The following is a 25,357-nucleotide window of genomic DNA, read 5'->3' as shown; positions in this document are numbered from 1 at the left end:
AAATTATTTTTAAAAACAGATTTTTTATCAAATTTTTTAAAAAAGTTTTCTTATTTATTTTTTTATTTAGTATTACAAACTAAACGCCTGTATTTATAAGCCATAGTTAGCAGCTATACGGGGGCCAATGACCAAAAAGGCTTGGCCGGACATACAAATAGGAACAGGTGAAGTTGTTTTAAATTTTTTTTGGGCGAGGTGAGAAAACTATTTGGGTGCCACGGTTTTAGCTAAAACTGTCATACTGTAGCACATCCAGCGCCAATATGATAGACAGTATGTGAGACATTAGGAAAACTGGTTGTTTCGTTTAATGGTATTCAGGCTCAATGCGCACTTCTCATTAGTCGATAATGATAATTTTTTAATTAATTTTTAAACTTATTTTTTAGCAATGTTTTAAATTAATTTTTTAATTATTTTTTTGAATAATTTTTTTTAAAACTGAACTAGTGAGCAGCACTGCGAACAGTAGTTGTAAAACGTCTCTATTCTCCGACGCGTTTCGTCTAACTAACTCCAAATTTTTTGGGCGAGGTGAGAAAAATATTTGGGGGGCCACTGTTTAAGCTAAAACTGTCATTTTGTAGCTTAGCCAACTACAGTATAATAGACAGTATGTCAGACAGTATGTCAGACGTTAAGAAAACAACTTGTTACGTGTAATGGTATTCAGGCCGAATGCACCCTTTCCATTGGTCGGTAATGACGTGAGAAACGTGTAAATATTGGGGAATATTGCAATATTTTCAGATAACTCTGTACTACTTTATAGGATATAAGCAGTACGCTGGTCGAATCGAGACGAACAACTTCTACTCAAATCGAAACAACAGAAACAAATCTGAGGCCAAAGGAAGAGAACAATGGTGACGAAGAAAGTTATCTGCTTGCTTATATTCCTGACTGCAGCACTAGAAGGCAAGTAGTCAAGCCACAAGTGGTCAATCATTTCCACCTTTATCAAGTATGCCTTCAATAAGCAAGGAACGTTCGTGTTCGCTTAAGATATATTAAGTATTATTAAGTTCAACCTGATAATGTTCGGTAGTTTTTCAGTGTCATTATTGCACGAACAAGTAGACTTTGTGTTGGATGCAAGGATTTGCCCCAAAAATAAACAAGTTCTTGTGGGTAATGTTCATTTGGGCCTTGGCTCGAATCTCACTTTTATATTTAGCACCCAGACGAAAAAATAACCTTTGACTTAATTCAACTTCCCAAGATTATCTTATCAGAAGTGCCTTTCTTTTCTTTGAGTATCCTTAACATTACATACATACACATGATTATCTGATCTTCTCCTCGTCTTTTCTTCATCTTCCTCTTCTTCATTTCCATATGTACGTGGCAGATGCCACGCAATATAAATCAACAAAATTTGCCAATAACGCTATTTATCCGCCGGAAGTCATAAAGTGATCTGAGAAAGCTCTTTTCACTGATTAAATATCTAGCTTGAGGTAACAGGACTTGAGTTTATTTTTTGCTTCGAATTCTATCTCGCGAAAGGGTAACTTTTAATTTGTATTCGAGAGCGAAAATATCCCATTGAGTTTTTTTATTTTTTTACATAAGGCACGGAATCGAGACAGCATTTGTTTTAAAGGATTTAATGAAATATGGGTTCGACATAGATGTAGTAACAAAACTGGGCTCAAAATTTCGAAAAAAATGTTTGCTTGGGAAGCTCCTTTAATATTCAGATGCAACCCAAGCTATATGGGTATGGATACGGAGAAGTCCATACTCATGACACCCTGCAAAAAAATCTTACAAGGTCGCTGTTGTAATTTCAATCACATCTAACTCTAAGCAGATTAAAGAACTTTCCTTTTATTCTGTACGCAATCAAAGAGGTACAACTTTTCATTTTGAAACAGGGTACTGGCTGCTGCACAGGATTAGAATGATACTGGAGAAACAGACCCGATTTTATTAAATGCAACTGTAAAGTCTCTCAGTATATTTACAACTCATAGCAATCCAGGAATTACAGTGACATATCCGGTGTAACAAAACATAATTTGGCTGCTACCCGTCAGAAGGAAACCTCTTGTAGGGGGGAAACCTGATCCTCTTCCACCTCTCCCAGATTAGACCTCGAAGGAGAAAGGTTACTGAACTATATAAAAAAAAGAAGTTTGAAAAATGGATGAAGCTTGAGACAACAGCAGAACCAGTCTAGAAAAATGTCTCTCAGTATCCCGCTAGAACATGCCCTCTTCGATGTTGCTTACGCAATTTACAGTTTAGGTGGAAGGTGAAAACGGTAACTTACTGCTGTTCAACGAACCGCAACAAATAACAATATGACATACGTGACTCCTTTCCTTGATTCCGTCACACACGAAATAAGAATAGAACAGTTTTTTACGCGCTGGTAACGATAACGATCGTTTTGTCGGATGAGCTAGAAACTTAGAAATATGGTTTGAACCAAAAATGTCAGTGTGTACACATTTCACCAACCATACCACATACCCAAGTATTTGCACATAGTGCAGCCCTCTATGAACATCACAAATTTCCCATTATTTGTCGAATTAGGTTTTTGATTTATGCTCTTCTCTTTAAATCAATTTATGGGCTGGTGCTGTCTTTTTTTAGTTACATGATAAAAGTTAAGCAAAAGAGCTAATACTGGATACACTTGAACGATACGGTTTAAGAGTTATTATAAATATTTTGATGATAATGATGATAATCATTATCATTATTATTATTTATATCAATAGGATTGTTATTATTATTTTTGCTGTAAAGCGCTGCTGATCAGCGTAATTTAATAGCGCTATATATTAGTTGTTTATTACTAACAAATTATTATCATGATGCTGATGTGCTGAATTAGTGAAATTTTAACTTTTCGTTATTTGTATTTCTGCAGGTTTCTTATGCGACCCGAAGGTCTGCTATGGAAAATACGGCTGCTTCGATCAACATCCTGGAGTTATGTGGAACCCCTTCGTTAAGCCATTCTTACCGCAAAGCCCGACTGATGTTGGTACTAAATTCTTCATGTTCACCAGGAATGGGTCTGGGGAAGTTAATGACGCTGATATAGATAAACTCGAGGTGGCTAAGTTTAGCATCACGCGACGAACTATCTTCTTGATCCAAGGCTAGATGGGTAAGTAATACGACCGCTTTCAGCTTCAGCTCTTAAACCTGGAATAAATGACGGACTTGAGTTTTTTTTTGTTCTTCTGCTAGTGAAAAGTGAATTCACTTAAATAATAGTAATATAAGTAATAATATTTAATGAGGGAACCCAGCAGTTTTCAGCGGGGCCTTCAAAAAAAGGAGCCGGCGTATCAAGCTTAAACGGGACTTATTTCATATTCATCTTTCGTTCATCCATGTTTTTCGGAAATCCAGTATGGATCCATATCAAAACACTCTGAGAGCCTCAGAGTCTAAATGTAAGTTATGACTAGTCTTTAGCTTAATATTTCTCATAAATTATATTACATCTAGATAATCCAATTTTCTGGCCCTCAATAATGAAAGACGCACTTTCACAGCAAGAGGACTGTAATGTGGTTGTGGTGGACTGGTTTAAAGGAGCGACGAAAGGTTATTTCCAATCTGCAGGAAATACTCGACTTGTGGGGGCTATGGTGGGGGAGCTTATAAAGTTCCTGATTTCCAGTGTTGATGGGTCACCTGAATTGGCCGAGCAGTTTTATGTTGTAGGAGTTAGCCTTGGTGCTCAGACGGCAGGATATGCTGGAAATTATCTGAAGGAGAAAGGCATCAAGCTCGGGCGTATTACAGGTACTTCTGAAGAAGGAATATCGATCCCGGTCCATGGATACCCCTAAAATTCCCAAGGAACCAGCCAACTCCATCAAACATTGTTGTAAGATTGGAGAAACCCTTGAAAAAACTCAAGACTCGTAAATTCAAACTTAAAAACAAGCACGGACCTGTGCAAAAATGTGGGTAATTCTTGATTTGAAATGTGAGATATCGTTAAGTCCATGTTCGTGTAAGCACCGCTACCTGCTGGGTGTAATTTTGTTTGAATATACGCGAAATTTTCAAAACTCGCCCAGTTTGTTTGCAAGCCTCGTTCAGTTACTCTCCTTTTGCAACTTATTTGAAGTTTAGCTGGGATATATATAAAAGGAGTACTACTTTTAGCTTGTATTGTATTCATCTTATTCCTTAGATTCTTTTTTCAGGATTAGATCCAGCGGGACCCCTTTTTACCCATGTCAACGATTCTAACTTCCGATTGGATCGAGATGATGCTGGATACGTTGACATCATACATACCGACATGCCACCGCGTGACGGTATTGTCGGTCTCGGGATGCGCAGGGATGCTGGCCATACGGACTTTTATGTAAATGGTGGTATCAGGCAGCCTGGCTGTGCGCAAAATTTGAAAGATCTGGGTAGGTTACAGAACAAAAGTATAAAATAAGAGTCTCTCCAGCTGCATTACAGTGCACCTAAATTCGTAATAGCAGCAAGTCAAGTTATGTGAAGTTTATATGAAATAATTCATATTTGTACTGCGGTTGTAGATGAAAGTGAAATGTGATCATCGCAGTAAATTTTCCAATTTAAGCAATTGGAAAGAAGAACCCTGAAAAAAATCAGGGCTTCAACGGGATTCGAACCCGTGACCTCCGCGATACCGGTGCGATGCTCTACCAACTGAGCTATGAAGCCACACATTGGGAGCGAGGTCAATTTATTGAGTTCATATCTTCCCGTGCAGTGAAATGATGTGAAGTTTATATGAAATAATTCATATTTGTACTGCGGTTGTAGATGAAAGTGAAATGTGATCATCGCAATAAATTGACCTCGCTCCCAATGTGTGGCTTCATAGCTCAGTTGGTAGAGCATCGCACCGGTATCGCGGAGGTCACGGGTTCGAATCCCGTTGAAGCCCTGATTTTTTTCAGGGTTCTTCTTTCCAATTGCTTAAATTGGAAAATTAAACGAAATGGCAGATTTTATTTGAAGACAACGAGCGAAGAGCCTTTTTGCGGTACGTGGGTTTCATTTGTTCATCTGCACTTATGATGCAAAGCCCAGATTAACTTGCCATCTCATGACGTAGTATAGTTTTGCACGGGTCATGATTTTGTTTATTGAGACAAGCATGCCGTAACTGCTTTTTGTTACCGTAGTTGCTTTCTGTTCTAAATTATTTTTCCAAAACTCTACCATATTTTCCTGTTTTTTGTGATCTCTTCAAATCCTAAATGCTATATTATCTTTGACCGTGGATGATGGGTGACAAAGTAAAAAACAGGTGGGCTTGGAATGAAGGCAATTGCAAAAGGGAGAAGATTAAGATAAATTCGAGCTTGAGTGAGCTACGGGCACATGCATCCTAGATATTGGTCTAACGCTACAAGAAATGGGATTACTAAGCCATTCATTTGGGTTTGAGATTCTTTGAGGTGCCCTATGATTTCAGCATTGAAGCGAACAGGGATTTTCCCTTAACCTTAAGTGCTGTTAACTTGTAAAAGTTACTGCATTGTTTGTGAGCCTGATGCAGGGTCTATTTTTTTGGCGTAGAATCACACCAGCGTAGCAGAATATGACACAAACTTAAAAAACCATGACAAATAAAAAGAATAGAGAACAATTATGTGCTATGATACCGTTTTCTTTTTGGATCTTTAGGATTGATGAGCTGAAGTGTCAAAGTGGAAAGGATTGCTGTCCAAAGATTTAAAGAAATTCACCATGCCAAGTCTAATGATTGATCAAAGATTAAATTCCTTTGTTCTTTGATTTGTGTTTCAGTTTGCTTTGCTTTGTTTTTTTGTTTGTATTTTTTTTTTAAGCAAAAATCTAGACACGCTTTTGTGGATTGTAAACCTGAAAGAATTTTCATCTTTCTCTAAGAGGGGGGGTTTGTTACTTGTTTACGAGATATTTGAAAATGATAATGCCTTGAAATGAAAAGACAGATAGAAGGATACTGTGACAAAAATCACTACAATTTAACTATAGCAACAGGTATGCCTCACTTCTCTTTCCGGCATTGCTCCTTTTTTTTGAAGTATAATGCGGCATTTCTAACAGGATATTCAGGAAATGACAGTGAACCACCGTTTGACACAAATCGACCCACCTTGAATACAAAGAGACCCACTTTGGTCTGAAATCGCCTCGTTTTGCTCACAAATCGCCTCGCTCTGCTCACAAATCGACCCATTTTGCACACAGATCGACCCATTTTGCTCACAAATCGCCTCGTTCTGTTCACAGATCGACCATTTTGCTCGCAAATCGACCTATTTTGCTCACAAATCGACCCAAGAACGATACAATCCCAGTTACCATCATCGCGATTCGTCGTATAATCCTCTGCTGTTTTAGCATCGCGATAGATTATCGATTAACAATCCGCCATCGACAACGTATCAATCACGCAAATGGAGTTTCAATTTTTCAAAGCACATTCTTTTTCGCAAAGACTTAATAAAACGAGTGCGGAATTAATCATGCAATTCTTCCTTGTTTGCTTCATTTCTATTATGCCATGCGCCGCGAGCAAGGCCAGCTCTTGACAATGGAATGATCTTTCTAGCTTTTGACTCGCGCTGTCTGTTAGGTAACTTAGCGGGGAGATTTGATGTTACAATTGTTGAAGTAAAGTTTTGCTATCCTAATCGCTTGTTTTCTGAAACAATATTACTAAGTATCTGTCCAATCTTCACGCAAGTTATTCGAAAGAAAACAGATGTCAACATCATACCCCAAGCCAACTAAAGGGTAGTATTTCTCTAACAACGTTTCTATGAAAAGGATTACTGACTTTTCTTGTCGCATATATGTTCCATATATGTTTTATTTCAAGACCAATAAAAAGATTAAAGGACCTAACTCAGCGTCCGAGAAATATTGCGACAAAAGGCTCTTTTAATTTGCTATTGTGTAGTATCACTTCTTTGGTACGAGAAACCGGTTGAAAATTTAGCAAAATAGCTCGAAACAGATTAAAAATTTTGGGTGATGAAAACTAATTGTCATAGGTGATATAGAATTTAATTCAGAGCTCTTTCTGTAGATGGTGTCATGACGCAGCTGATCAATTAAGTCAGGGATATGAGGCGAATATGCTTAGTGATGACCACGATATGCTTAACTTTAGGTATTGGTCTTATATGAGCCATCTTCCATGCAAGTGGAAGTCTATTTTCAGCAATGCTACAGTTTGTGATCGAGGAGACATGGTATGCAAGGATATCAGTATACTCCTTTGGAAGCCAGTTGGGTATCTCGTCCGGCCCAGCCGCCTTTCGCGGGTTCAACTTTTCCAGTGCTGATAGTATTGCAGACTCGGATAGATCAGCGGTGTGCGTTCCTTTTCGAAGGGGCGGAATAGACTCCAATCTCTGAAAAGACTTCAGAGGTTCAACAAACGCAGAATTGAACATATTTGCGATGGCTTGCTCCGAAAGGCCTTCAGTGCTCTCCATATGATATGAATAAATTATTCACCAGAGACAAATAAATATGAGCCATTTGATTTTAAATAATTTTTCAGAATTTTTGTTCAAAAGATTTTAGTTGGGAAAGCTATATTTTAATTTTGATGATGGTGTTTTAAGTCTTTGGCGCAAGTCTTTCTCGCAATAACTGTAATCTTGCCGCTGTTTCATTTATACGTTGCTTTATTTTATGCATACCTTTGAAAGCCGGTGTCACCTCTAGCCAGCTGTTTCAAACATTTTAATCTTTTGGTTTACATGCATCTGAAACTCGTTCGACTGCAAAGAGGGAAAGTTGATGTTTCAACGCTAGAAATATCACCATTGTGGTTTAAGAAAGCTATTGGGAAGAAAAATATAGATTAAAAACACCTATATCTAGCCACCTTGAGTGATTGATAATTAAAAAAAAAATTTTTTTCTAATAATTTTTTTAATTAATTTTTTTGTTAATTTTTGTTAATTTATTGTTTATTGGTAATTTTTTTAAAATAATTTTTTTGACTAATTGTTTTGGTGATTTTTTAAAATTAATTTTTTTTAAAATTTTAACTAATTTTTGATTTTGTAGCTCTTTTGTTGATAATTTTTTAGACTATTTTTGATAATTTTTAAATTAATTTTTAAACCAATTTTCTAGCAATGTTTTTAATTAATTTTTTTAATTATTTCTTTAAAAAATTTTTTAAAAACTGAACTAGTGAGCAGCACCCTGCTTTTAGTAGTAAAACGTCTTTATTCTCCGACGTGTTTCGTCCAACTACCTCTAAAGTTTTTGGGCGAGGTGAGAAAATTATTTGGGGGCCACGGTTTCAGCTAAAACTGTCATTTTGTCGCTTAGCCATGGCCAGCTACAGTATGATAGACAGTATGTCAGACAGTATGTCAGACAGTATGTCAGGCAGTACGTCAGACAGTATGTCAGACGTTAAGAAAAAAATTCGTTACGTGTAATGGTATTCAGGCCGACTGCGCACTCGCCATTGGTCGATAATGACGTGAGAAACGTGTAAATATTGAGGAATATTGCAATAATTTCAGATAACACTGTACTGCTTTATAGGATATAGGAATCACACTGGTCGAATCGGGACGAGCATCCTTTACCCAACTTGAAACAACGGAAATAAATCTGAGGCCAAAGGAATAAAACAATGGTGACTAAGAAAGTTATTTCTTATTTGCCTGCTTGTATTCCTGATTGCAGCAGCAGCAGCGGATAAGTATTCAAGCCACAAGTATGTCTTGAATAAGTAAGGAACATTCGTACTCGCTTAAGATATATTAAGTGTATATTTGGTTCAACCTGGTAATGTTTGGTAGTGTTTTAGTGTCATTATTGCACGAACAAGAAGTAGACTTTGTGTTGGATGCAAGGGTTTGCCCCAAAAATAAACAAGACTGGGTTAAGTTATAGGAGAAACGTGAATCATTCGCAGTTGACCAGCTCTTGTGGCTAATGTCTATTTGGGCTTTGGCTCGAATCTTCATTTTATATTTGGCACCCAGATGAAAAAATAACCTTTGACTTAATTCAACTTCCCAAGATTATCTTATCAGAAGTGCCTTTCTTTTCTTTGAGTATCCTTAATACATACACATGATTATCTGATCTTCTCCTCATCTTTTCTTCATCTTCATCTTCCTCTTCTTCATATCCATATGTGCATGATAGATGCCATGCAATACAACCAACAAAATTTGCTAATAACGTTATTTATCCGCGGAAAGTCATAAAGTGATCTGAGAAAGCTCTTTTCACTGATTAAATAACTAGCTTGAGATAACATGACTCGAATTGCAATGAATATAAGTGGCTTCTTTTTTCTTGTCGATGGCATAGATCTTATTTTGAATACACGAATAAATAAAGGGCAAGGTTTCTAAAATAATTGTGGTGCTACGTCGGTGGGGGTTTAAAACAAGATCATTTTATTTTTATCAACAACAATTATAATGTAAACTAGTCACAGTGATCTCTAAAGTTGAGGTTTCGAGCGTCAGCGCTTCATTCGCCCTAAAGAAGGACTAACACTCGAAATGGCAACTTCAAAGACTATTTACGTTTGCCACTAAATCGATAAAACCAAGCTAAGCCTCCAGTTTGTTTTCGTCGTTCTGCGTTTCGTGCACAAACATTTAAACCTTTCCCCATGTTTCACAGTTCAACTGTTTGGTGCACATGCACCAGCTTTATAAAGAAACCGACGGCTATCTCCACTCTGAACTAGGAAAACAATGGAAAACAACACCGCAAAACCTCCTTTAGCATCATGTTTCTTCAACGCTCTACTGTACCGTGACTCTGGCAGTTCTAGGGAGAGTGGGCTTCTGAATAAGCATCAGCGGGGTGTTCGCAGTTATGCTGCTTTAACTTCTCTCAAGTTTTTGTTTAACCGTATGGAGTGCTTTTTATTTCCACTGTAAACTTTCCCTAATTTTCCAGTCTACATCTATGGGAGCTAGATTAATTACAAGAGAGTTTCAGTGGGGAGGTTTAATTTGGGCCAGATAAATTGTCTTTTAACACTGGGTTGATAATGTAAGCTGGCCACCGTTATGAGTTTTTAGTTTTAAAAACTCTTTGCGGTCGCCTAATTATTTTATAAATTCAGTTGTTATACTTAATATCTTGAGATGCCCCCTACGTTTTACGTTCGATATCTCCGAAGTACATTCAATCACGCAAATTTAGTTTCAATTTTTCAAAGCACATGCTTTTTTGCAATTACTTAATGAAAGCGAGTGAATTAATCAGGAAATTATTTCTTGTTTGCTTTCTTTCAACTGTGACATGTGCCGCGAGCAAGGTCAACTCTTTACAATAGAATGATCCTTCTAGACGTGACAATAAGGTCTAATTGTCAATTAATTTTTAATATCTTTCTCACCGGTTTAATAACTTTGAATGCATTGACCAGACAAGAACATAAACAAATCAGCGATAGGTGAAAACTAGATGTTGCCAACCAAATACTTTGCCGTCTTTGTTTCATTCATTGGATTGATTCACGGTATGTACATGGTGTGGTTGTTAGGTATTTCCAATATAGATAAGCATGGGAAGCGCTTGGACAGCTTAGTGCTAAAAATTGATCAAATCTTTGAACGGACATCATTTGTGAGTGGTTTTTCATGAAATTCGTAACACACTTTGTAAAGATATGTCTGACGTAAATCTTAAGTTAAGAAATACAAGTAATAATAAGAGGATGAGGTTCTTCACAAGATTTCCGTTGCGTAATTATGCAAGATATATATATCAAGTATTTACGTCATCAAAGATACATTGGCTTTAGATGGACAGAAGAAGTGTTTTCAGGGGAACAATCATTATGTAAGGGATTTGACACTTGCACTGTAAATACTTTGCTCTCCAGATAACTTCATATTATTTGTAATCCCATAATTTACTCGAGACGAGTGGAGTATTTTTTATCCCACGTGACTCCAATTTGCTTTATGTCTGGAGTCGCTCTCGCTGAGCAACTTATGCTATTCTGCATTCACAGTTATTACGCTTATTTTAGACGGGATTCGTAAATCCTCGTATTGAACTTCGCGAGTCGATGTCTGGTAATTTTGCTGCTCCAATGGAATTCGAAACGACGTGTTTTTGGACAAGTTTACCTGTAAAACCTGTTGAGAGTGCTTTAAAGTACCAGTAATGTATACATTAAGCTTTTGACTCGAACTGTCTGTTAGTTAACTTAGTTTTGCTATTCCAATCGCTTTTTTTCTGGGTAATATAAAGATATTTTGACGTCACTCAATTTCAATATTACTAAGTATCTGTCCAATCTTCACGCAAGTTATTCGAAAGAAAACAGATGTCAACATCATACCCCAAGCCAACTAAAGGGTACTATTTCTCGGCCTCTTCCCTCGACTAACAACGTTTCTATGCAAAAGATTATTGACATTTTTATTGTGGCATATATGTTCCATATATGCTATATTTCAAGACCAATAACAAGATCAAAGGACCTAACTTAGCGTCCGAGAAATATTGCGACAAAAGGTTCTCTTAATTTGCTAAGTAATGTCACCTCTTTGATACGAGAAACCGTTTGAAAATTTAGCAAAATAGCTCGAAACAGATTAAGAATTGCGGGGGATGAAAACTGATTGTCCTAGGGGATATAGAATTTAATTCAGAGCTCCTTCTGTGAACGGTGTCATGACGCAGCTGATCAATTAAAAAAAAAACTTGAATAACCAGATCAAATTTGTTGAAAATCACTCTAATAAGAGGCTTTACCCCAAAAGTTAAATCCTCAAGTGGAGAAAAAAAATCCATCGATCATTCCCATAAACCGCTGTTGAATTACCTCGTACATTAGCATATGAACATTGATGGGCACAGTACACCCACTGTTTCAAATATCAATCCTTTAGTCAACTCATGCCTGAAAATCGTTCGAATGCAAAGAAGAAAGAAGGAAGATTGGTTTTTCAATGCTCTGAAGTTGAAGTTTGAAAATAATATATCCAGCCACTTTTGAGCGACTGATTCTACAAAATATTAACAAGTCTCGAGTTTGCACTCAAACTGTTAGGTTAACAAAAAATAATTGTTATTTACATTTATATTGAGTTTTTCGGATATGAATGATACATCAGATTGATCTATCTTATTCAGTGACAGTATGATAGAAATTAAGAAAACATGTTAGAGATTTCGTATAATAAAACTCAAGCCTAGTTAAAAAATTCTAATTTTTATCGAAATCCGATTGGTTGTTCATTCAAGGTGTGACGTGGGCTAATGCGAAATATTGGGCAATGTTCCAACCTTTTCAAAATCAAACTTTATTATATGATGAGATATTTTCATTACGTTGAACGATTTCGGACAATCAGCATCACCGAAATTGAAACCACGAAATTGAAACAAGGCTAAGGCGAGGCCGAAGGACGGAAGAAATGTTGGCAAACAAAGTTATCTTGTTACTTATAATCTTAACTGCAGCAGCAGAGGGTGAGTACTGAAGCCATACGGTCGTTATTTACTTTCACCTATTTTAAAGATCCCTCCAATGAGTGAGTATCATTCAGGCTGGGTTAAGATATTCAAAGATTGTTTCGCTTCATCAACTGAGTCGAATATTTAAATTAATCCCCATAAAGAGTTTCAAGATTTGTTTTTCGAGCGTTAGCCCTGGCTTTGCCATTCACTGTGATTTAAGGAACGTCACTAAGACTTTGTATTTGGATACAAACGTTTGCTCTGACGAAGGGCCAATGTCAGCTTGAGAAACTCTTTATAGCAGCCACTCATGTTACGAAACCGAATTATCTTGTTATGCCCCCCACCGACGCAGCATAACAGTTTCTTTAGTGGCTTACCCCGCTAATAGGATATTCTACTATCGATCCAACGTTTTTTAGGTATTTGTCAGTCTCATGGTTGAAGGAAAGACACCAAGACTTTTTATTTGGATACAAACGTTTTCTCTCTTTACAATCAATAGTGAGTCTGCCGCTCAAGCGTAAAGAAGCGCGACTTATTTGCATATAAACAATACTTATCTGTATGGTTTATTTGGTCGTTTGCATAAATTTGACTTTTAGTTCCAGAAATAGCTGTCGACTGAGGTTTAACCTCTACCTAATCAGCGATCCCTAGACAATTTTTTTCCATGACTATGAGCATTCATTAACTCGTACCCAAATTCATAATAACCTTATTTATCCTCAGTAAGTTGTCAGGCGACGAGAGTGTATTTATGAGTAAAAGACTTACTGAGTTTAGATACCGGAATATTAGTTAATATCTCGCTTTTAAATATTATTTCTCGAAAGGGTCCACGTCACTCTAATTTGTATTCGAAAGGGAAAAATAGACAATAGGATTATATTTCAGTATTGTAACTAGGAAACGAGCTTGTTGCACAATACGCAAACGTACTACCTAAACAAGTCTCAAAAAATAAAATTGGTTCACATAAATTATAAATCCCAGAAAATGAATAACCATCTTGATCCACATAAAAATGAATTTGTAAAATATTTTAGGGCAAGGTACCACGTTGACATTTAAATGAACTTTCGGTCCAATCAAACTTCACGGACGCAAGCATTTGAGATCGAACGAAAAGTGCTACCTACTGACGATACGCCTCACAGGTTTCATATTTTAGAAGTTCCGCGTGAGACACTGCATCCAATACTTGGCGGCAGCTCTTTTACTTTCGCTTTACCGACTACATGGAACACGATGCCGATGTGCCGAAATACTGACGATCCACTTCTGCGTTATCTTTACTTCTACAGGTTTCTTATTTAAAAAGAAGCCCCCAAGGGTATGCCATGGGAAATACGGCTGCTTCAATAAACACCCTGGAGTTCGTTGGACGTTTTTCAGGATTAGAGCAAAATTACCACAAAGCCCATCTGATGTTGGTACTAAATTTACCATGTTCACCAGAAGTGGTTCTGGGGAAGTTGATGATGTTAGAGTAAGTAGATTGAGGGCGGCTAAGTTCAACATCATGCGACGAACTATCTTCGTGATTCATGGATGGAGGGGTAAGTACCACGAATGCCTGCAGCTAGAGCCCTTAAACCTGGGATCTGCATAGAATGTAAAATCTGGTGGGGGTGGGGGGGGCAGGACATCAACTTGGGTGTTCACTATCCCCAGAACATTTTTAAATCATTGAGTGGCAGATTAATAAACTGGTCATGGAAAGTTTTGATATTTGATCCCTTCCCCTCGAAAAAGGTCATTGATAAAAATAGGAGCGGTTGAAGCTTTATGACCTAATCCCCAAGAAGGAGTTCATTCCATGCGCCGAATGCAAGCCCTTCAGAATTTAATATTTTTTCACTCCAGTTTTAAACAGTCCTCAGCCACTAGTTTCGCAGACGCATACATCTGGTGTGGCACAATTATTCACTTCCATAAGAGACATAATGACTAAATAATTTATATCTCTCTCTCATACACCACATCAAATCTAGAGAATTCAAAAGGCTGGGCCACACGGATGAAAAACGCGTTGAAGAACCGAGAGGACTGCAATGTAATTTTGGTGGACTGGTCCAAAGGAGCAAAAAAAGATTATTACCAGTCTGCTGGAAACACTCAACTTGTAGGGGCTCAGGTGGGAGAGCTTATAAGTTTCCTGATTTCCAGTGCCGGTGGGTCACGTAACTTGGTCGACAAGTTTTATGTTATAGGATTTAGCCTTGGTGCTCAAGCAGCAGGATATGCTGGAACTTATCTGAAGGATAAAGCCAGAATGACACTTGGCCGTATAACAGGTACTTCTGGGAAAAAAAAATTCTACATACCATGGATTACATTAAATTCCCTCTGCCATTTCCAGCAAAATTTTTATTGTTGAATGGTAACGATCACGGGCAGAAAATTCAAGATTCGTTAATTAAAACTAAGACACATGCAGAGGCTTTGCGAAATATGGGAAATACTTTGTTTGAAATGTAAGTTTTCGTTTGGCCCACATGTGCTTGAAAGTCCTGTTCAAATATCCTTCTTGTCCACCTTGCTTCCCATTTGGTTGGGAAACCAATCGGTGAAGGACTGCTTTTACCTGTGTATTCATTCAAGCCCTCGTACTGACTCAAACTTGACTTTGGACCGACCCTTGCTGTCTTTTCTTTTTATAGGATTAGATCCAGCGGGACCCCTTTTTACCAATGTCGGCGATGCTCGCTTCCGATTGGATAAAAGTGATGCTAAATACGTTGACGTCATACACACTGACATGCCACCGAAGGGTGGATTACTCGGTTTCGGGATGCGTAAGGAGGCTGGTCATGCAGACTTTTTTCCAAATGGAGGCGTCCGACAGCCTGGCTGTAGACAAAAACTTGCGAAGCTGGGTACGTTTCTGCACATTGCAATAGAAATAGAATATTCCTCAAGAGATCCACTCCGTAGGAGGTTTCAGGAGGTGTCAATTTTAGATTCCATTTCCTTCGGGGGCAAATTTTGTGATCTTCTTCCTTATTTTTTTTTAATTTTTTTTAGAGAAACCTGCCACTTGACTTCAGTGAGTTGTTCAGCTCGGGTTAATCCCTAAAAGCACATAATGTGACAGTTAAAGGAAAAAAAGCAGTTGTTGTGGTCACCTGAGCATTCCTATTTTCGCTAGTTTGGAATTCATGTGCTGAGCAGAAATCAAAATGGCGAACATAATAACATACACAGGCCAAAATCCTCTTTTTCGTATCTCTTGCCATCCTTTCTTTCCGTTTTGACACAGGGTCTGTTTTGGTTTGTTTTAGATCTGCATTACTTTCTTTATTCCAAGTTACTTTTTGAAACGAGTGGTAAAGTGCCTTTCAATAACCTTTTCAAAAATCAACCTGATCAAGAAAACAACAAAAAAAAAATGCAAAGGAAGAAACTTTAGAAACAGGCGATGAGAAATAAAAGGAAATACAGATAAGCGGTACAAGGACTGACAAAAATTTAAAACACTCAACTAAAATGATTTTTCTTTCTTTAGCTATCTTCCAGACAGTGATCTGTGACCATATGAGGGCTCCAGAATACTACATTGCTTCAGTTCAAAACAATTGCTCCTGGAAAGCGTTACCATGCCACAGTCTCTCAGACTGTGAGAGAAGAAAGAGCACTCCATGCCATGGTAAATGCCCCTCCATGGGATATGATGCCGACAAAACAGCACCAACTGGCAATTTTTACCTAAAGACAAATAGCAACCCCCCATTTTGCGGTATGTTGGTGTTTATTTGTTCTTCCAGATGGTTTTGCAGCACCGTTGATTAAGCTCAGATTATTTGTGTAACACCCGGTCTAAGTCGTATGGTACCCATACATAAATTTGAGCGCTGATTGCGTTAACCGAAGTTTGCCGTAATTACTTTATGTTAACTAGATGCTTTCTGTTTGCTGTATTTGTTCTTTTACTTCATTATACTTTGCATTTTCTTTGATTTCTATAAATCATGAGCGCAGTATCATATTGGAGTGTGGCTGGTACCTGACCAACTGATTCCCAATGAAAGCAATCGCAGATATTGAGGTTTGAAAATGAATCCAGGCTTTTGCGGGCCTTCACCCATTCCTTCCAAAGGGCAGTATAACGCCATCGCTAACTGGACTGCGAAGGCACTTGCAATTGTCTGGGCCTGCAATTTGATAAGAAAGATAAAAGGCTCCATGGTTTGAACGTGAGGTTATTTTGCTTAAGGTCTTTTTCCCTATGAAAGAGGATCACTCCACTGTGACAGAGTGGAGACAACCTAAACAAACTATTTTTTCTCTTTTCGGTTCGTTAGGGTTGAGCTAAAGTGTGCAAGTGCAAAGGATTGTGGATCTACGTCTTGATTAAAGAATCCACCGGTTCAAGTCAAACGAATGATTGAAGAATAAATTTCTTTTCTTCCTTGAGTTTTGTTTTGCTTTGTTCACTTGTTTTATCTTTAAAAAATAAATGGAGACACCCCTCTGTTCGTTATGGCCCCAAGAACTGATTTTCACCTTTTTTTATGGACAATTGTTCTAATTTTCTGGGAAATAATTGAAAATGACAAAAAGGATACGCCTCAGTATCCACTTCTAGAACTCTAGGGGGGAAAAAAAAGAAAAGTTGGGAAGGTTTTTATTACCTATGACGTTGTAAGACTATGATACCTTAGTAATCAATTTTTCTCCGAATTAAAACAAAAGAAAACGTGCGAGGGAGACTGATAAGGATTGAGTTGAGGTGAGCTGGGTGGCCGGCTGGGCAAAGCTCGGAAAGTTGAGGGTCAATCTGAGGCTGCGATCAATAAAAAATTAATTTGAATAACTAAAAGCATCTAAAAAACACAATCAAATATGATCATATTGAACAAAGTGATGAAACAATTCATAAGTTCCTTCACCCACCACGCTTGATTAAATTACTATGTCCTGTCCCCTTCCGCGCTCATTAGTTAGCGCCAGTAAGACAACAAACAACATTCGGGGCGTTTTTCCCTTCATCATACTTATATCCCGCACTTATCATTATTATTATTATTATTATTATTATTATTATTATTATTATTATTATCGTCATCATTACTTAGCTATTTCATAATCGATCAATACATGGCAGGAAAAGCAAATTCTATTTCGTTACTGCCGTTGTATGTATTTGTTACTTCGCAATTGGGCCAAACCAAATCCTGGTTGCGTGCACTTCTTACTATAAAAAATAAGATCCTAGTCTAAGTTTGATGACACGTTTATCACTCTTCCAGTGATAAAGAGTTTCTGAATACAGCCAGTGTGTTGCGTAACATGTTCATGATAGAGTGTCGAATGTGTCTCATCTTCCAACAATAAAGTATTGGGTTTAAAGTCGAATTAAGGAATACAAGAGAATTCGCGAAAGAGATAAACACTTTTAACCGAATGCTTGGACCGTTAAGTGCTACGACAATGTAACAGAATGAAGAAGGTAAGTAACAAGTTAAATACGCCCCATACACGTAAAATACACCGACTGCAGACTTTCGGAGGCCAGCAGAATTTACCAATTCACTAGGCCTTTGTTCTTCGCACTGTACTTGCAGGGAATTAATCTGGTTTTTATGGCGTTGCACAACTTGATAAATCTTGATACAAGCCATCGCACTCACTAGGTGAAAGAGGATCGAGGGAATATAGATAAGAGGGTACGCAATGCGCAGTGGAACCCAGAACCACATCAGCGAAACAAACGCACTCAACATCCAATTGAATATTACCACAACAAGTACGCGCGGGTACGTTACAAGTTCATGGTATCTTAAATGAAGATGAATGGCCAAGAATCTATCCAAGCTGATGGCTGCAACGCCACTCAAAGAAGCCATGCAAAACAGTACTGATAAGGCATAGACAGTCTTATAGAGAGGACACTCAGGAGAGTGTTGTGCCAGCAACTTGACATAAACTGAAGTAAACAATGGCTGAGCAAATATACCAACACCAACATCTGAAACAGCAAGACTCAACAGCAAAGTCTTCAGAGGTGTTGGTAAGAAGGATGTTTTTCGTATTCCGTGGATCGTTATAGCATTTAACACCACAGCAGTATAACATAAAAAGCTGTTTAAGACGACATTTGCGATACACGTCCAGCGAAACGTCTTCACTTCAGATGTATCTGGCCATAGTTGCAGCAAATATTCGCAAAATGAGTCTACCATTGTATGGCTTCTAATTTGTCGCAGAACTGTAATGGGAATGTGAAATATGTGAATAAAAAAGTTTTACTCGCATCTAGTTCACGAAGTTCACATATTATGACAGTTAATTTCCATCAACCGAGCGAAATCGGAATCTTGGCCTATTGGTTACCATCCATTTTTATACGCTCCTAGTTAAAACTTTATGGTTTTGGAACACAGTTTCAAAATTAACTGTTCGCTGAGTTCGTTTTCAAATTAAAACATAACGCTCAAATAAGTCTCCCGACTGACACGAAATGTGAAGAACAATGAAATGAGTACCAGTGTTTACTTTCAAATGTCAATTATTTTTACTTCAGGTGTAAAGTTTGCTGAAGCTGCGCCTTTAGGACATTTTTAAGTTGCGCACTTACACTTCGAGGAAAAGAGTGAGGAAAATATTTTTTTTTGCATGAAGTTTGTCGATGAAACATCCGACGTAACATCTTTAAAAATTACTTTAGAGGGAAAAAACGTTCGCGTGCTTTTCCAAAAAAAAAAAAAAAAAAGCAACAACAAAAACACCCACGTACAAAAGAGCATACACAATTTAATCAAATAGATCATAATTTGATCTGCTGATGACATACAAGCAACGAAATAATCCTCGCAAGCTAGAAGTAATTAAAGATGAAGAGTTCTTGAGTCCTTGAGTCCAAGCTGCAAGAAAAAAAAACCACAGTTGCCTCGTTCCCAAGATGTGGCTTTGTATCTTAGTTGCAGTAGCGCCCAAATATTAGTTGGGAGGCCTGGTTTCGAATCCTGCTGAGGCCTGAATCTTTTTTAAGCTTCTATCTGCAACTTCGTTAATTTTACAGCTAACCCGGTGGGGATCATTTGTTTACTTTTATGCTCGCTTTATCTACAGTTTTCATCTTTCATCAGTTTTAAGTGTCAAATTCCTGATCTTGCCAATGATCAATAATTTAATATATGAGATGTATTATTTGCAGTTTTCTGGTGCAGAAAAAGATTTTGCTTGAAGAATTTTAATTAAATGGATAAATTTTTAATCAGAAAATACGGATAATTGAACGCCATTCCGAGAATTTTCATCAAGTCTTTATTAGAGGAAGCCGGAAAAAACAGTAATACTGAGGAAGAGCTTTTCGCGGGTTCTGTCAACATAAATCGTAGGTTTATCACTTAAAAAGCCCTACTAAATATTTCATTTAAACTGGATAAAGTGAAGCTCTCTTGAGATGTTTCACGATTCTATGCCGTAAGAATATAATCTTATTTAAGTTTTATTTCCACCTGGAGTAGTTTTCCTTAATTTACTGTTGTGGTTGTAGTCTGTTATTGCCGTTCGTTTAACACGCACTAGTTCAAACGTGTAACAAATTTGGGTGGACGTAAAAAAATTGATTTAATGCCAAGCTTAAGTGTAAATATATTACAGGGGACGTAGTCCTACATAAAAACGTACTGATTGCAAAAACTCTAGATATCTGTCTGCTGTTTGACCATTTTGAGGATAGGCCCTCAGATTTTTGTGATGCTTGAAACAAATGTAGTCATTTTCACCGGAAAGCAGATTGACAGTCATTTAAATTGTCAGGAGAGTCTTGTCAAGCTCGTGACAAGACGAAAAACATATTTCTCTATTTCTTTACCGAGCTTAAAAAAATACCATCTTACTCTTTCTATTTACAAAGTTATTAGTTATTTCCCGTGAAAAACAATTTTGTTTAGATTCCGTTTCTTATTTGCAAATTTTCTCATGCCACTATATCTAATAATATATATATGTTATTTGCCGGCTGGGAGGTCCGTATGGTGAAAAACTGTGACCGAGGTCTTGAAAATACTGCCCGAGGCCGTAGGCCGAGGGCAGCATTTTCAAGACCGAGGTCACAGTTTTTCACCATACGGACCGACCCTTAGCCGGTAAATAACATATTTATTGTTTTTAAACTTGACGAAATTCTTTCCGAAAGAACCCGAATGATTTATGGCCGTAAATACGGCAAGATCTTCCATAAACTGAACAATTTTTGAGTGAGTAAATGGTAGTTAAAATAGAGGTGATGCAAATTTAAGAGAGATGCCTCAGCGAAACATTTTCATTTTCGTAACGATAAAGGTGATTTAAAAGGCTTCCAAACAAACTTTGAAACATTAGAGAGCGCGCAAGAAAAAAAAAAGCGTAGGAACATTTGAAAACCAACAGAACTAGTTTGGCAAGGACTGTCACGACAATGTTTTCTTCAAAATCAGTTAATGATCTAACGGAAAGCATTATTCACTCTCATCGACCATTCATTCATGTACGAAGATTTACCTCTGTTCATTAAGTAAACGGCGAGGAAAGTAATTGTGAGTAAATTCAATTTTTTTATTTTGAAGTTGTGAGAGTTTGCTCGTTTGTTTGCTGTAATGGCGTGTTTAACTCTGATCTTTCCTTCACAAAAACTAATTCGAACGGCACACTCCAACGAGACGCAAGGGAATGTAATGCGGCCTTTTCTCAAAAATTCCTTCAATTTCTGTTGTGCAATTTAAGGTACAAATGTTCAAATTGAACGGAATTGGAAAGACTCACCAGGAGCGTATATTTGTTGTAGAACTTAAATTAAAACTTCGCTCGCTCTTTCACTATGAACAAATTGCTCGAGAAAATTCAGATATTAAATGAATGAAAGTTCCATCGTTCAGTTTAACTGTAACCAAATACCTCACGTTTCAACTTTCTGGGTACTTTTTGTGAACGATTAAAATTAATTGCAGACGGTTTTTAGGCCGCTTGTCAACCAACGTAATGACACTATTGCTTACACAAATTCATTCTGAAACCAATATTTTTCTGTCAACCAAAGTGATTTGATAGAGAGAAAAGAGAGGATTCATAAGTTATTTATCGGCTTGAGGTAGTGACCGAGGTGTTTGCTTAACTGAATACTGCCCAGCCGGAAAACGAGGTATATTTATGAAAAATGACAACGAAAGTTGGGATGTACTCGGCGACTCACGAAAGCGTTACCGTGGCCCGTGGGCAGAGATAGGAAAATACTGACCGGGTAAAGAACCAATCAGATTGCAAGATTCGTTACCGTGCCCTCTAAAAAAACAATAAATAAAGATATCACATGTTAGGTAAGTCGCAAGAAAATTCATTGAATAGTGTATTTTTAGCCCAAACATTATCCCTCTAAATATAACTATACATCGCCGACCGATGCCAATAGGGACTGCTCAAATACAGCATACTGTATGTGAGCGGCGTTGAGTTTTGCATGGAAACTTAATTAATTCTCCGTCGTAGTTCTCGTTGGCAGACTACGAAAAGTTTTGATTTCACGTTGTTGTTCTGCAGAGGACGGCTAAGAAATGTACAAAGTTTTAAAATGCACGTGCTCAGCTGTTTTTCCACCATTGTATCTTTAGTTTTGCCACGTCCTCGCCTCTGTTGACGTCGTGGTTTTCTTATATCCGTAATATTTCGCCAAGAGCAAACGAGGGATCGTAAGAACGGGAAACTGTTTTTACATATGTATTTCAGATGTTCTTTTATCCGGTTGAAGTAGTTTATGGCAATGCAAATGAGAGTGGGTGTGCTCCTGCCATGATATGCTGGCAAGACAGGAGCAGTCTATCAGCCAGTGTGCACTTAGGCTTCTATATATCATTTAACGGACTCTTTCTGGCATAAAGACTTCAACCCACTGTTAAAAAACTCACTCCTGCGTTTAATCAGACCACGGACCATCTCTTTACTTTTACTCTACAACGGCGTAACTAGGGGTTTTTCAATGGGGGTAGCGGGAGTGAGGAGAGATCGTAGTTACGCATTTTCACTCGCCAAGCGCGAAGTGGCTTCACCAGCTTTTTCCTGTGTGTCGGCCGAGTAGAGTTCACACGTTGACTGATGCTAGGCGAATGAAGCAGAAATTTAGCGCAGGAAAAAATTATACCGATTATATTCTACGGAATCGCGCGTGTTCTCAAAGTATGTTTTCTCTGAAGCAAAATATTTAGATCCCATTCACTAATAGAAAAATTTCTCACAAAGGAAAGGGGGAAACCAGAAAAGGAAGTGGGGGAGAGGGGTACCCCTAGCTACGCTCATGCTGCATCACACTTGTAGTTATTTGGAGCAAATTAAGCCTTAGAAACAACCACTGAATATACAATTTTTTTTAAAATTTCAAAACAAAATTTAAAGATTGTGCGCATTTTTTGATCAGTTTAAACAGTATTGTACCCCGACTTCGTATCGCTGAAACTTTTTTGGATTTCGTATACTCTCTACTGACTATACATATGATAATATCGATATGATAAAGGCAAGATAGTGTTATTGCATAAAAATCCTTTTGAAATTTATATTTCACTGATACAGGAGACTGAATGGTTTTGTCTTGATCTTCGGTTACTTAGAAATCTTGAACATGTATATCTTTTATACCCAACAACACACTAAAATTTCAACAATGCTTTCTGGTATTGTTTACAATGGTCACATATCTAAACGATCATTGAACTAGTAAAGAAAAAATTCAATATAACAAAACAGAAACTTATAAGACATTACTTGCCGTGCCTAACAGTATTTAGAATACCCAATTGCAACTGTTTACTAACTGGTCATGAAAACAGTCGGTATCAGTAACAATATATAAAAAAAACTAACATTACTATTATAAAGTGTAGCTATCAACACAACCCTCAATTTTACAAATTATTTTGCATACTTGAATTTAAATCAGTTAAGCGCCACGGAGTTATGTCTCTTAAAAATCGGTTATGGTTTGACATCATGGCAAACAACACTTTCAAAACCGAAGTATAATTGTTTGTGTTAATATTTTTACTTGAATATCATTGTTCCTTCAATTCATTTTCTTTAATCAATTTGTTTATTTAAAACATATGTATGTGTTTGCGAAGCTGATTGAATAGCCATAACCCATAGGCGGTTTGAAAGTCCATCCGATATTTGCCAGGGTTAGGGTTTATGTTCGATATCTCCGAAGTACATTCTATCACGCAAATTTAGCTTCAATTTCTCAAAGCACATGGTTTTTCGCAAATACTTGATAAAAGCGAGTGCGGAATCAATCAAGAAACTCTTCCTTGTTTGCTTCGTTTCAACTGTGACATGTGCCGCGAGCAAGGCCAGCTCTTGACGATAGAATGATCCTTCTAGACGTGACAATAGGGTCTAATTGTCAATTCATTTTTAATATCTTTTGTCGCCGATTTAATAACTTTGAATACATTGACCAGACAAGAACAGAAACAACTCAGCGATAGATGAAAACTAGGAGATGTTGGGAAAAGACTGATTCAAGCTACGTACATGTTGTGGTTGTTAAGAATTTCCAATATAGATTAGCATGGGAAGCGCATGCGCAGCTTAGTGCTGAAAATTGATCACATCTTTGAAAAGACGATATTTGTAAGTGATTTTTCATGAAATTCGTAACACGCTTTGTAAAGATATGTCTGACGTAAATCTTGATTTAAGAAATACATTTTAAAAAAATTAGGTTCGTCACAAGATTTCCGTTGCGTAACTATGCAAATTCTATATATCAAGTCTTTACTTCATCATTGATAAATTCGCTTTTTGATGGACAGAAGAAGTGTTTTCAGGGAAACAATCATTGTATAAGGGATTTGACACTTGCACTGTCAATACGTTTGCTCTTTAGAAAGCTTCAAGCTATTTGTAATCCCTTAATTTGCTCGACACGAGTGGAGTAGTGAATTTTTTTATCCCACGTGACTCCCATTTGCTTTATGTCTGGAGCCGCTCTCGCTGAGCAACTTAAGCAATTCTGAATTTACAGTTATTACGCTTATTTTAAACGGAATTTGTAAATCCTCGTATTGAGTCGATGTCTGGTAATTTTGCTGCTCCATTGGAATTCAAACGACGTGTTTTGGACAAGTTTACCTGTAAAACCTGTTGAGAGTGCTGGCTTCGAAGTGCCAGTAAGGTATACATTAAGCTTTTGACTCCAACTGTCTTAGTTAACCTAGCGGGGAGTCTTTGATGTTACAATTGTTGAAGTAAAGTTTTGTTATCCTAATCGCTTGTTTTTTGGATAATATAAAGATATTTTGATTCTACCCAATTTCAATATTACTAAGTATCTGTCCAATCTTCAAGCAAGTTATTCGAAAGAAAACAGATATCAACATCATACCCCAAGCCGACTATAAGGTAGTATTTCTCGGCCTCTTCCCTCGACCAACAACGTTTCTATGAAAAAGATTATTGACTTTTATTGTGGCATATATATGTTCCATATATTTTGTATTTCAAGACCAATAACAAGATTAAAGGACCTAACTTAGCGTCCGAGAAATATTGCGACAAAAGGTTCTCTTCATTTGTTAAGTAATGTCACCTCTTTGATATGAGAACCGGTTGAAAATTTAGCACGATAGCTCAAAACAGATTGAAAATTTTGGGTAATGAAAACTAATTATCACATGTGATATAGAATTTTGCGGATATGAATGATACGTCAGAATGATTTATTTTATCCAGTGACAGTATGATAGAAATTAAAAAAACATGTCAGAGGTTTCGTAAAATAATATTCAAGCTCCTTACCCTGTATAAAAATTTTACTTTCTATCGAAATCCGATTGGTTGTTCATTTAAGGTGTGACCTTGGCTAATGCTAAATATTGGGAAATGATCCAACTTTTTCAAAATCACACTTTATTACATGATGAGATATTATCAT

General features: G+C 37.3%; 3 protein-coding genes and 1 long non-coding RNA gene across 4 annotated transcripts; 3 read left to right on the top strand and 1 right to left on the bottom strand.

Annotated features, from left to right (window-relative positions):
• The first annotated feature begins 785 nt into the window (after positions 1 to 785).
• On the top strand, positions 786 to 4,789 carry LOC136283542 (pancreatic lipase-related protein 2-like). Its single transcript, XM_066172549.1, has 4 exons — positions 786 to 921; positions 2,891 to 3,133; positions 3,481 to 3,780; positions 4,191 to 4,789. The coding sequence occupies exons 2-4, from the start codon at positions 3,130 to 3,132 to the stop codon at positions 4,433 to 4,435; spliced, it is 549 nt and encodes a 182-aa protein (XP_066028646.1). The 5' UTR covers positions 786 to 921; positions 2,891 to 3,129; the 3' UTR covers positions 4,436 to 4,789.
• Positions 4,790 to 4,953: 164 nt separating this feature from the next.
• Positions 4,954 to 5,769, top strand: LOC136283541 (uncharacterized). Its single transcript, XR_010718824.1, has 2 exons — positions 4,954 to 5,011; positions 5,659 to 5,769. It is a non-coding gene; the product is annotated as an uncharacterized lncRNA (long non-coding RNA).
• Positions 5,770 to 12,314: 6,545 nt separating this feature from the next.
• On the top strand, positions 12,315 to 16,863 carry LOC131788677 (pancreatic triacylglycerol lipase). Its single transcript, XM_059105768.2, has 6 exons — positions 12,315 to 12,456; positions 13,752 to 14,006; positions 14,442 to 14,744; positions 15,111 to 15,326; positions 15,956 to 16,186; positions 16,752 to 16,863. Exons 1-6 carry the CDS (start codon positions 12,402 to 12,404, stop codon positions 16,760 to 16,762), a joined length of 1,071 nt encoding a protein of 356 aa, XP_058961751.2. The 5' UTR covers positions 12,315 to 12,401; the 3' UTR covers positions 16,763 to 16,863.
• An 824-nt stretch (positions 16,864 to 17,687) lies between these two features.
• LOC136283297 (beta-4C adrenergic receptor-like) lies at positions 17,688 to 18,632 on the bottom strand. Its single transcript, XM_066171858.1, has one exon. The coding sequence runs from the start codon at positions 18,630 to 18,632 to the stop codon at positions 17,688 to 17,690; it is 945 nt and encodes a 314-aa protein (XP_066027955.1).
• Between the last annotated feature and the right edge of the window lie 6,725 nt (positions 18,633 to 25,357).

Source organism: Pocillopora verrucosa, chromosome 9 (assembly GCF_036669915.1).
Source record: "Pocillopora verrucosa isolate sample1 chromosome 9, ASM3666991v2, whole genome shotgun sequence".
NCBI lineage: Eukaryota > Metazoa > Cnidaria > Anthozoa > Scleractinia > Pocilloporidae > Pocillopora > Pocillopora verrucosa.
The sequence above is the reverse complement of the archived record's forward strand: the minus strand, read 5'-3'. Positions and strand labels throughout refer to the sequence as shown.